The sequence below is a fragment of the Polyodon spathula genome, chromosome 5, assembly GCF_017654505.1.
Source record: "Polyodon spathula isolate WHYD16114869_AA chromosome 5, ASM1765450v1, whole genome shotgun sequence".
In the NCBI taxonomy this organism is placed as follows: Eukaryota; Metazoa; Chordata; class Actinopteri; order Acipenseriformes; family Polyodontidae; genus Polyodon; species Polyodon spathula.
This window is the reverse complement of record NC_054538.1, coordinates 20,837,262-20,850,561: the sequence shown is the minus strand read 5'-3', so window position 1 is coordinate 20,850,561 and position 13,300 is coordinate 20,837,262. Positions and strand designations below refer to the sequence as shown.

The 13,300-nt window shown below is 38.4% G+C and overlaps 1 protein-coding gene across 1 annotated transcript; it reads left to right on the top strand.

Moving 5' to 3' along the window:
* Positions 1-568: 568 nt before the first annotated feature.
* On the top strand, positions 569-11,973 carry LOC121315705 (zinc transporter ZIP9-A). Its single transcript, XM_041250037.1, has 8 exons — positions 569-955; positions 3,602-3,707; positions 6,758-6,940; positions 7,691-7,759; positions 8,086-8,171; positions 9,156-9,290; positions 10,338-10,632; positions 11,254-11,973. Exons 1-7 carry the CDS (start codon positions 860-862, stop codon positions 10,587-10,589), a joined length of 927 nt encoding a protein of 308 aa, XP_041105971.1. The 5' UTR covers positions 569-859; the 3' UTR covers positions 10,590-10,632; positions 11,254-11,973.
* Positions 11,974-13,300: the final 1,327 nt, after the last annotated feature.

Below are 13,300 nucleotides of genomic sequence, written 5' to 3'. Positions count from 1 at the left end.
AACTTCACAAATAACGCTCTCTTGATTCATGCTTTATTGTAGCTGGTCGGTTAGTATATAGTAGTTGATTAGCTACAGATATGTTGTCCTGTTGGTAATGAGAATTCCATTCACAAAAACGTGACAACAAGAGAGAGCGGACCTGAGAAGCAACACAGCCTGGTTAACGACACTACACTTAACAGCTGAGCACAAATAAACATGAACACAAAATTAGACCGAGAAGATTTGTGTCGCAAAATATCGTAAAAAGCAGTTCAATTGAGTCATTTTATGTGGCAGTGAGCATATCATGTGATCGTAACAAAAACAAACAAACAAAAAAAAAAAAACAGTCACAAGACCGTATAACATGGCCAAGTACTGGGTTAGAGTTCACATTTTATTTAACACCCAGGTTAAAGGAAAAAAAAAAGTATTGTAACTATTTCAGTTTTTTTTTTTTTTTTTTTTTTTTTAAAGGAGTATTTTTATTACATTACTCGTTACAGCAAGCAATCGACAAAAAACGTAATGTATGACCGGTATTTTCATTATTAGCGCTAGGCGGCGTACTTTTGCTTATTTTAGACAGATGTGAAGTAGTGGAAAGATATCATGCCAGTAGTAGCCAAGTGACGTGGAAGAGAAACTTCATCAGCAGTTGGAAGCTTGCTTTGGGAGTGTTAATTAACTAACACCGCTAATGAAGTATGGGACGTTTGGTTCAGTGACACAAAGCCAGATAAAAAATTAGAGAAATGCTGCACCTCTTATTTTACTCTTAAGACCAGTAAAGTAAAATTAATGACTGCATTTTAAAGCAGGCTTGTTTGCTGTATTCCCTCACTGCTTCTTTTTAGTAAACTGAAACCTAACCATGGACGGAGCAATCACAATTATTCTGATTTCTGTCGCAATGTTCTTGGGGTGTTTTCTTTTAGGATTGATCCCACTCATGATAAAACTTTCTGAGGTAAGTGAAAAATGTTAATTTTGTTTTCCTCTACGTTACGCTTTATTGTCCAATAATATGTACACTATACGATACTAGTTTGAGCATTAGGATTATTAAAAAAAAAAAAAAAAAAAAAAAAAAAAAACAACAAGCATTTGTGGTTATGTGGTTATTTAGGATCTGTTTCAAAGACGTCAGGGTTTGCCGTTTCTGTTCTGTTAATTCTTCGTCTTCCAAAAACGCTGGCATTGCAGACCAGTTAAAGTTGTATAACTGCAACCCTGAAATCTCAATTGTGGTAATAAAAACAGATTCATGCGGAGACTGTATTGGAAAAGGTTTTACAATCACCTGTGCTGTCATAACTGTAGAGTCAAATAACATCCAGTTTCAAAGGGCGAGTGAGAGTTACCACGTACAGTATGGCTATAGCTGGTATATGACAAATGCTTGGGACGGATCAAGCTATTGCTGCAATTGGCACTTCTTTTTTCTAAAATAATAATAATAATAAAAAGTCGCTATTAATGCAGTTTTCAAATCGCCTACTCGTGTCATTTTACACAACTATGCTAGCGCTTGCAAAATGGTTGGTTGTCCAGTTTGTTTACATTACCTCAGGTAGTTTCAGCCGCAGGCACACAAGATTTCTGGTCACACTGCCAATCTGCGAACTAAACAGCCATACCCCCATCACTAACTTCAGCAGCAGGGGGTACGAACAATAGGTCAATCAAAAATATTATTTTTTCATTATGGGGATTAAATGGGTAGTTCCATGTAAACTGTAATGAAACTGTAGGTCACTAGAAACTGACAGAACATCCCCTTGGTGCCAGGCCTTATTGTGAAGTGTGGAGCTCACACGTCCGTGCCACATTCTTCCTATGCTTGTGAACTGCATCTTTTAGGAAGGAGTCTATTTTATATTCACTTACAAAACTGTGTTTATGTGGCTTCATACAAATCTTTACACTCCTATGTCATGTAACAATTCTGATGTGTGTTGAGCGCTGGGTAGAGTTTACTTTCTGATCTTGACATTATAATAATAATTTTTCTTCTAGATTTTTTTAAACTTCCATGTTCTATTAAGTAAAAGTCTACAAACATCTGAAAAATGTGACCATAAAGCAGTGTCTCATTAAGGGTGATTTTGTTGCCGTGGGAGTTGTTGAACCCTTTTAGTCTTCTTATGTTAACATATGCCGTCAGAAATCATGTTGGAACCTCAAGGGACTCCCCTGTGTCCCAGTCTGAGGTACTGTATAAATAAAACAACACATTTTTTGCCAGTTCTCATGTATACTCATCAAAGGAGTTCCTTCTTCAGCTCGATTTCATTCAGAAGTAAAAGGGTTAAATAAAAAAGCATGCCTAGATCGTTGTCAGAACCATTATCTGGATCTGGTCTGAGTTTGGTTATAGTTTAAACACAGCTATCAAAAATCACGGGCTGACAATCACATGAAGGTCACTGATATTGATTGGGTAATTTGCCATTAAAAGTTGAACAAGGCACAGCTGCTTGAATGTGTGATGATTGCTGCTTTTCTTAGACTGTGGAGAAAAGCAATTCACTCTGCAAGCAGCAGTTTCTTCATTTGTTTTACTTGAAATGGTAAATTAACCGAGTCAGCACTGTGACCCTTGCCTGTGGAGAGCTCAATTCAAATAATCGGTTCCTGCAGCGCTATTTGCATGTATCAGCCAGCCTTGCAGTTGTTGTTTTTAAATATCTTATTCTATAGTTCAGTTCATAATTAATGAAGTTAATGTGTTTTTTTTCCCCCCGTCTTTATGTGATTCATGCCCTCCCCCCTACTCCCACACTGGCACTATTTTCTGCTGAGTAGAAATTTTCATTCCAGTCCTTGCTTCACCTGATAAGTGGCCTTTGGCAAAGAGTGAGGCAGCCAGCCAGAAAAGAGCAAGCTGAGCTTAAATGGGCATGAATTGAACTGCACCCTAATGTCTGTGGCACTGTGGGAGCTCGTGTTGCCACAGCTTGTGCTGTCCCTGCTCAGCTTCCGTAGAGACAGTCCAGCACCTCTGCTCCTCACATTATGACAACACCCTTGTAAATAATCACTACTGCTGTCATGTGACCTGCATGACAACAGTGCTGAAGGCCATCCTGGAGACTGTATACAAAGGTCTGCGTTCTGGACTGTGTTTAGTGCAGGGTTGCCTTTCAATAACTACTGTGCAACATAAAGTCCCTCCCTGTGATAACCTTCCTTTTCAAATAAAAAGTACATTTTAAACAAAAATGTTTAACAGCAGAAGAAATTTTATAGAAAACTCCCAGCCCTAAATTCTCAAAGTGAAGTCAGTCAGTCAGACATCAACCAAGGCTAGGCGATGGAGGACCACTAACCGACCAAAGCGAGATCCAGTTGCAAAAACGGGGGAGAAAGACTTGAAGCATATTTAGTGAAAGGCGGGCTTTGTAGTATTGGATAGAAGAAACCAGGCCCCACTCTTTCAGGTCTCCTGATCATAAACCTACAGATTTTACAGATAAGTTTGTGGCTAAAATGTGTAAAAAGTAAAACGTTGGCAGTCAAATGTGATGAAACATGGTTGGGACATTCATTGGCACAAGTTAAATTGTATGATATATCACAGCTTTTAAAATTGCTTTCTTCTATTTCATTTCAGCAAAAGCTGCAGTTTGTAAGTGTCCTGGGGGCTGGGTTGCTGTGCGGGACAGCATTGGCGATCATCATTCCTGAGGGGATCGAGCTGCTGCAAGACTCAGTGAAAGGTACCCAACAATTTGCACTCCCTTTGAATGATGTATTCATGACCCACATGCTGTCATTAAAGTTAGCACCCTTTTCTTCAAATATATGTTCGAATGACAGATTATAATTATTGCTAAATATGAAAGCATGTGAATGAAAGTGAGTTGAACCTGTGCCAATGGGCGTCCGCAGGGGAGGGCAGGGGGGGCAAGCCACAAGCTGAACAAAAGGATAGCAAGCTGGCTGTCCTGCTTTTTCGCTGGCAGGAAATAACTTGTACCTTCTAGTCCAGACTAAATGGACAGAAGGGCAGTGCAACGTTTAGAACTCACAAATTCAGACAGCCAGGAGCGTGAAGAAATCAGGACCAGTAAGGTACCTTTTATTAGATCAAATTATTTTACTCTGTATTTGTTGACTTTCGTTCGTCAGAATTTGATAATCGGAGTCAGTATGGAGGCATACCTTGCTGCTGCATTTATAAAATGTAAGCTTTGATTTACTCCGCTTTTAGTCACAGATTAAATGCTACTCTGTACAACTGAGTGTCAGGTATTGCAGTATAAACTGAACTCTTAATTACAGTGGTGTGGTACAACCACAGGGTTGAGCAGGAACTTTACTGTTAAACACCAATTTCTGCACTTTAATAATTTCTTCCCCGATGGTCTTGTGGGTAAATGTCTCTTGACATGGTTGAATAGGTTCCAGTCAGATGTGCCGTTTTTTTTTTTTTTTTTTGAGGCCTAGTGCTGATAAAGTTTGGAGCTTAGCCTGACATTTTTTGGGTAGGAAGGTGATGACCCAAAAATTGTGCTTTTACTGGTAGTACAAACATATAAGTTTTTTTTTTTTTTTTTTTTTAAAAACACTGCTATAGTTATATTGAATTTCTGTATATGTGAAATGGTGAAACGTCTGTCTACTCTCTGATCTGTAGTTCTGAGGGAGTCTTAAACAATGCAAGCTCTCAGAGTTCACTGCACACAGCTCTTCAGGAGGTTTGGTGTAGAAACATCTTGCATCTCCCAGTTTATAAATCATAGATTTTATCCTCTGTGTGAAATAATTCAATTAGCCTTTTAAATTTGACTGCAGATAGTATGTGTGTTTTTTAAAATTTTTGTCAATAATGGTGGTGTTTTACTTGAAAATCAGATTGCTTTAGCTAAAGTGCATTTACAGAAACTATTCTGACATCATGCATTAATAAGGGGTTATTTTGTGCTTGTGTTTATTATTCAACTATGGGTCTGCAAGCAACTTAAAGCATTCTTTCTTTCACAAAGGGCAACACATACAAAGGTAAATACATTTGTATTAATGTTCTTTCTGTACCTTTACAGTTTTTTGTGCATTGTATTTAAATCGTCTAATGTTAAATGCATTTGCTTGAAGCAGTGTATTAAATCAAATTTCTTACAATATGAATGCCCAACGGTGAATATCTTTTTCTTGCTTTGTTTTGGTGCTGACCACTTAAGTTGAGTTTTTTTTTTTTTTTATTATTATTTTCTGTTCATAGTTATATTCTGTGGAGGCTGTGTGGCCCAGTGATTAAAGAAAAGTTTTAGAACTAGGAGGTTCCTGGCTTTAAATCCAAGCTCAGCCACTGACTCACTGTGTGACCTTGAGCAAGTCACTTAACCTCCTTGTGCTCTGTCTTTAGCATGAGGTGTGAAACCGAGGTCCCATTCTAATGATCCTGCAACCATGATTGTGGTTGCATAGTTCACCTCTTAGCCTCTGTAAACTGTCTTGGATAAAGGTGTCTGCTAAATAAATAATAATATTATTATATACTGCTGATATAGTTAGTCATTATAAATACCATATTTAAGAAGGAAACTTGTTTTCATGTCTTCTATAATAAAGTTATTTATATCCAACTCACTTATGCTTAAGTTTAAACTGAGTATAATTAAACAGCTTGTTGTTGGCCATTTCCAAGATTGTAATACTGTAGCTCTAGTTAGGTGTGTTAGTGCTCTGGCTCTGAGACACACAGACCTGTGCGTGATGACTATCACAGTATCATGCAGTATTTGTTTGTTATAAATAGTTCAGTTAGGGTGGAGCAGTGTATTTAACATGCACTTCGTTACTGCAATATGTCAGTAGGTGATGTATTTTGTATTATAGTTTACACTTCCTGTGAATTGTTTCAAGTACGTTGATAAAGCACACTACTTTATGACTGCTTTTCAACTTGTATTCCTACACGTTCCTGTGTGGTTAAAATAATTCTATAGATGTGGAGACAGCAGCTAATGTGTATTCTTAAATTCCCCTTACTGTGCAGCTCAGTCTGTGCTCTTGAAAAAATAAAGATATACAAGTGGAAACACTACCTGAAAACCATAAGGATCTCTGCTGCCATCCGGACCTGTGCTGGCTTAAGTCTGAGTTGTAAATGTAAATGAGGCTTAGAAGTGTAATAATTATTATGCAATACAAAACCATGTTATGCTGACTAGTAACGTGGTTACTTAATTAATTCAGTGGACGCCCATGTCGGAAGTGATCCACGTTAGATGCTACCTGAGCACTGCTTAGTCCTCTCCACATTTACCTTACCCAGTTGTGGCAATAAGCCAAGTAAATGTGAAGCTGCAAACTTTTGCTGTGTAAAGGTCCCACCTGGTGTAAACAACAGCAAGATAAAACACAGAACAGAGTACATCAATCATGCATACTTGTTTTCAATAGGGTTTGTATCATTCCCACTCCACTCCCAATGGGGGGGTATTTTCAGTTCTCATTTTTCAATGTGAACCAGGATCTGAGTGAAGCCAGACCCTTATTTCCGCCAATCAGATGTGGCACTGCAACTTAAACTCTCTTAAGTGTGCATTTGCTTCTTCTTTCCAGGAAAAATGTAAAACTTGAAATACATACAATTCATGACTCTTCAAGCTGAAGAAAGAAAAAAGGCAGGTAGGGAAATGATAGAAGTAGTTGCCACTCACTGCCTTCTGGAGCCCTGGCAGTGAAACTCAGTAATAGCAGGATAGAGGGATTAGAAAAATAGCCATTTATTTTTTAAAACATGCTCTTTTTCTTCACACAGACGGCCAGTATCCCTGCGTTACATCACTGAATCGCAGTGCCACAGTGCCGCGCCCGTCCCCAGGGTCTGTGGCAGAGAAGAGCCTCTCACTGCCCCCCAGCTTCCTTATCGGGGTCTCGCTAGTGGTGGGCTTTATCCTCATGTTCATTGTGGACCAGATCGCCAGCTACTGCTCTTTTCACGGTGATTAAAACCACTAGCCATTCCTTCATTGAGTGATTTCAAACACCCAACAATGTATCCAATATTATTATTATTATTATTAAATTCAGTGCATGCTCTCCAAAGCAGTAATTAACAAGCCAACTAGAAAATGCAAGGTTAAAGTGCAAAACATGCATGCCCTGCCAATCATTCCTGTTCCCTCTAGCTCGTGTATACTCGGGACAGTGATCAGTCAGGCCAGAAAACTGTCTAAGGTGTCCCTACAAAATGTGGGGCTGCCACAGTCATCAGCCAAACACATTTGTAACATGCCCACCCATGCAAATGACAATGGGCATGCCGGCTGTTTCACATCTGTAAAATCTCACAACTCAGGAGAGGTTTCATGCTGCAATGTGCAATCAGTTCAGACCAGATTTAGCAGGGGCTGGACTGCTAAGATTCCTGGCACCAGGTCATTTCAAGTAATATAAGGGGAGTTTTTAAACCCAGCACTAGGTGCAGGACTAGTGCATACTGTAGCCTACTGACTATGGTAACCTACTGACTACTGTAACCTACAGAAAAAGGTAACCTACTGAATATGGTAACCTACTGACTACTGTAAACTACTGAATATTGTAACCTACTGAATATGGTACCCTACTGAATATTGTAACCTAGTGACTACTGTAACGTACTGAAAATGGTAACCTACTGAATATGGTAACCTACTGAGTTACCAGTTCTACTTCAAATACACTTCATTTGTTTTGTTATATTTTTTAGACCCACGGATTGGAATGTCAAGCAGCACCAGCATCACAACCACTCTGGGTCTGGTGATTCACGCTGCAGGTACCCTTTACCGTAGAACTTCATCAGATATATCTGTCTATCTGTCATCCTATTTTGATGACTGTCCTGAACTGTCAGAATAGCGGTAATGAAGTTATTTTAGGTGGCTACTTTGTGACCTCAGATGTCATCTGTACTGGAGACAGGTTAATTTAACAGAAATGCCTTTACGAGGGCATCAGATGGTAAAGGCTTGTCAAAGTGCAGTAAGGCTCAGTGAAAGCATGGCCAATCACAGATACGTATGATAAAGTACAGAAAACCCGCTGAAGCATTAGAAATGTACAGTGTTGGTTCTTACACCCCTGGCTTTCCTTGTGTTGCAGCTGATGGGGTGGCTCTAGGGGCTGCAGTGGCCTCCTCCCAGGTCTCTGTCCAGGTCATTGTCTTCTTTGCAGTCATTCTACACAAGGTTGGTGTTTCTGCATTATTATATAAGACACAGAATGGACTTCCCCGACAGTGGTAGCCATTTACAAGTTACAACTAGCTCACATCATCCTACCAATAACTAAAAAGTTTTTGCATTGACATTGAAGTCTAACTCTAACTTCCATAGACAGGACTCTAAATACAGCGGTGATAACCCTGGCAACAGACATATTTCAGTCCAGGGTCGGGGTCACTTTCTGTTTTGCAATTCCATTTCCAATTCCTTTTTAAAACAAATTCACAATTCCAGTTCCCATTCTCTTTTAATCAATTCCAACACATCCTTGATCAAAGTAGCAATTAGCAGTATTCCTTTCAAACAAGCTTCTCACAAATTACTTCAATGGAAGTTCCTGATAGGCAGTTCAATTGGCTTCAAATGAAAGCAGTCGAACAGTCACAACAATTATGTCTCTAAAGCCCAGGGGACACTACATGTTGCCAGAAAATGTAGAACAAAATGTGTTGCTTCTACAATGTTGCTTCTAATTTCATGGAACACCTTTCTACTTCATTCTGCAATAAACCCAGATATGTTTATATTTACGAGCCCCCAAAATACCATAGCACCCAATTTTAAAACAACACTCACTTGATCCATTTACTATCACTAGAAGAAAAAAAATACAAATAAATATTTATCAAACGGAAGCTTTTATTAATGTACTTCTACTAAATCAATTCTCCTTTGATGAAGTTGTGAGAAACTTGTAGTTTGCACGTCACTTTCTACAAGAAAATCTCCTTTTCTTCAGTTTTCTGGCAACATAGAGACTAGAGTCCCCTCAGCTTAAAATATAAACTCCAATTCCATCAAAGAAATTGGAATTGATTTCCGAAAGGAATTGGAATTGAAAAATAGGAATTGATCCCAACCCTGCTTCAGTGCTGTAAGTATAATCTGCTTTAATGAGCGCCCTGCTTCAATGTCTTCACATTTCCCCTGGGCTTTGTGGTCTGCTAGGCTCCTGCAGCATTCGGGCTGGTTTCATTCCTGATGCACGCTGGCTTGGAGAAGAGGCAGATACAGAAGCACTTGCTCGCGTTCTCCATCGCAGCTCCAGTGCTGGCAACCATGACATACCTCATACTAAGCAAGGTGGGTGATGCTGGTACAGCGGTCCCACACTTCCAGTAGGCTGGGTTAAGGCTAAGGTTAGGGGTAGATAGTTATCCCCTACCACTTACTAGCACTAATAGATTTAGCATTGTCTCTCCATGTCTTCTGTTGAATTGGTATTTATTACTTCAGTTCAGAATGTGCATGAACTTTCTAGTCCAGTGGTCAAGCTGCAGTCAGACTATGTGGCCTACAGCAAAAGTACCAAGATGCAACACTTTTATTTGTTTTGTATTTGAAATGTTCCCGAATTAATGTAAAAAACACATGTGAAGTAAAAGGCAATTTGCATTAATGTTAACCAGTAAAAATGTTAACAAAATTAACAACTTGAAAGAAAAATGCTTTTAAAAGTGTTAAGCACTCTGTGATACGATGGAGGGATGACTGTGAGGGATTCATTATGTAAACACAAAAATGTCGCTGCCCCTTTCTTCTGCTTTTGTGTTCCTTATTTTAGTAATTGCATAGGCATAGTGTGTAAATCTATCCAAAACATATGAAATGAAGGGTTACATGTATGTGGAACTTCCCTCACAGAATAATACAATTAATCATGTAATTAACGTCTATTCTGGAAGCTTGGCTAAAGTAACACACTGTATCTTTGATATCCAAAAGAAGGAATTCTGCACTATTTTTTTTTTAAATAAAGTGAGTCCAAAACATTTTAACTGTCTTGCATGAGGCAAGTATTGTTGGCTCCAGCTCAGAGGAATAAAAACAACAATTATCTAGACTACCTGTAAATCTCTGTAACGTTGTACTTGAGGGGTAAAATCTCTGTAAAATCTCTTAAAATGTAGCTAATGCAAGGGGGTCTAGAGGACTTTTGAGAAATAAGTATCTTCTTTCTCTTATTGTTAGTAGGAGTGTGATGATACTCGTATTTGCCTTTTCAGAAGCATTTTATATATGTAGTAATTTTAAAGGTAATTGCGAGCATGAGTACCCCCCTCCCCCCCACAAGTTGTTAGATATAGAGATAGGTACACACACTAAATGCAGCTTCATTCTATTATACAGACAGGTGGGTCCTCTGCACACAGGCTGAGTGCCACGGGAATCGGAATGCTGTTCTCTGCCGGGACCTTCCTTTATGTGGCCACTGTCCATGTGTTACCAGAGATCAGCAGCAGGGGGCACCTGCATGCTCCCCAACACCATGGCATCTCAGGGGAGTTCCAGCAGGGGGGTCTGAGGGTGCTGGAGAGCCTGACATTTATCATCGGAGCTGGACTGCCTGTGCTCATATCTCTCGGACTGCATGATAATTAAACAGGGCAGCTGAAGACAAGCATTTCAGGCACACCCAGGCCCGGTGAGTGCAGCAAAACAAAGAACTTGCCAAAGCTACACACGTGCCTCGGTTCAAACCTTGAGGGGACACTGAGATTCTTGTTTTTTTTTTTTTTGTTTTTTTGTAAGTGTGATCTTTGTTTGTAAAAATGCATCATTTAGGGTAAAAAGCAGCAGTGCTGGTGCCCGCTTTCATCATTAACACTGACTGTCACTCGGACAAAACCGAGGTCTGACTCTTTTGTCTAGAGTTGTTGTTTTTTAATAAGGTGACTTGTTTAAAGAAAAAAAAAGTCCTGGGGATTATTATTATAGGTTAAAGCAGAATATCAGCTTTTCTGTCTGCTCAAGGCGGAGAAAGTTATATCATAGTCATGTCTTGATACTTGTTGTTCTACTACAGAGTACCTGTTTCATGAGAAATGATTGGGATATTTTGGGAGTGGATACAAAATAATGTGTACTAAGACCTCAGTACCTTGAGCATTTGAGTGTCTTCATTAGCTATAACAATATCAATAGAAAAATATTGTGACCCACAACTTTAGGGCTATTTTAACTCCCTTTAGAAACCAAAACAAAGGAGTCTGTTTTCCAGTTGCGCAACGAGCAGTGTGATCATTTAAAATCACGTGTTTTGCAGAGATTCCTGATGGATTGCTGCCCGTGTGAAATCAATCTGAGAAAATGAGGACAGGTCTTTAACCCTTTCATGCACAGTGACTTCACATGGGGATGGATTTAAAAAAAAACAAAAAAAAAAAAAAAAAAAACAGCTTCTAGGCTTCATGTGGAAAATGCAATTTTTACACCATGCAAAGCAATGAAACATTAAAAAATAAATTCTATGACAAATATATTTGTGTCCGATTTTTATATGTCATGCATGAAAGGGTTAGGCAGAACAGCTGTCTCTTTGTATACAAGTGTTATACTTCATTGCCCTATTGAAAACTGCCATTGAAGGCATGCTTTTGTGTGTTCTTTGATGTTTGTGGGAAGTGGATTGATGCACTGATTCTCAGCATCATGCAGTTTCATTAGCTCATTGTAGTTAGACAGTGAAATATGACACCACAGAGCTATAGTTATCAGCCTATAATGGAACAGCTGCTATCCTATCAGAAGAGGTTGGTTGCCCTCATATACTGCAAAGTCTACTCCACCTACCGCTGTATTTTATGCACAGGTAACCCGAACCATCCCCTCACACATAAGAATATATTTCATTTCAAATGAAGCCATCATGTAAAGCTATAATGTATTTTACACTTCAGGAGAAAATAAGTGAGTGTATCTCTGATATATAATTACATTTTTATTACTGGTACTAACTCATTCATATATGACCTGTTTTATTTTTAAGGAGTAAAACATTTTTTTTTTTTTGGTACAAGAATGTTTTAAAATAAACCTTTAAAAACCTTCATATATGGCATATATTTTTGATAGAATTTCAGAAAGTCAGATGTTTGGAGCATCTTTCTTTTTTTAGTATGTTTTGTAATTCATTTTCTGTTAAGTCACAGAATCGCTGTTCAGCAGGCCTTTCACTTTCACCTTTTCAAAGGTGCGTTCCTTTGAAAAGGATCGGGACTTAGAGTGATGTGATCCAATCACATGTCAGAAGGGAGATTTGCTCTGTGGTGTAGGGATGTTAGGGCAATAGTTCTATCATGAGGTTTTAATCAATCACAGGCCAGAATTTCCAAACACAGATTAATAATAATAATAATAATAATGTATGTATTTAGCAAAGACCATGTATTAATGTTTTGTCCTGTATACAGACATGATTAGAGACAGATTTTTGGTTTTATTTCTTTTGGTTATACCCCTTATCCTTCACTGTAAAAAAAAAAAAAATAATTACCATAAGACAAACATTAGGTATGGTAATAATGACATCTCTTCAGCAAAACTCTTGCCTCTAAGTGTGATTTAGTATTATTCAGTTGAACTCATTTAGAAAAAGCACAACCTCAGTGCACACTGGTTTTGCATTTTGTTGAAAATCATACAGTGTGCTGTGTCATTTTGCAGGCAAAACATTGTTTTGTGTTGTGAATTGTGAACAGTGATCATGGATTTAAGTAAAAGATTGTTTACTACCATTACACATTGATCAATGCAAAAATGACAAAAAAATTACAAACGACTCAACGGAGTATGGAAAGATGCATGGTAGGAATAATAAGAAGAGACAGGAAAAGGAAGGAATGGATAAGAGCACAAACAAAAGTATGCAATGTTTTAAGAGCGAAAAAACTGAAATGTCAGAGGGCCAGACATGTAGCAAGAAGAACAGACCATCGCTGGACCAAGGAGATACTAGACTGAATCCCAAGAGGTATAAAGCGATCCAGAAGAAGACCTCCAGGAAGATGGCAAGATGAAATTAGGAAACATGCCGGAGCAACTTGGACGAGGGATACAGAAGACAGGCTTTTGTGGAAGAATCTTGGGGAGGCCTTCAGGCCAGCAGTGGATTGAAAAAGACTGAAGATGATGATTTTGTATATATATATATATATATATATATATATATATATATATATATATATATATATATATATGTATGTGTATATATATCTATAGTGTGTGTGTATATATATATATATATATATATATATAATATATAAATTATACAGTGCCTTGAAAAAGTATTCAGCTCCCATCCCTTTTTTCAC

What these genes read in the sequence shown, in the direction of transcription:
- LOC121315705 (XM_041250037.1), top strand. Translation starts at nt 860, where the DNA reads ATGGACGGAGCAATCACAATTATTCTGATTTCTGTCGCAATGTTCTTG. An exon ending in TCATGATAAAACTTTCTGAG is followed by an intron (nt 956 to 3,601) that starts GTAAGTGAAAAA and finishes ATTTCATTTCAG; the next exon opens with CAAAAGCTGCAGTTTGTAAG. An exon ending in CAGCTACTGCTCTTTTCACG is followed by an intron (nt 6,941 to 7,690) that starts GTGATTAAAACC and finishes TATATTTTTTAG; the next exon opens with ACCCACGGATTGGAATGTCA.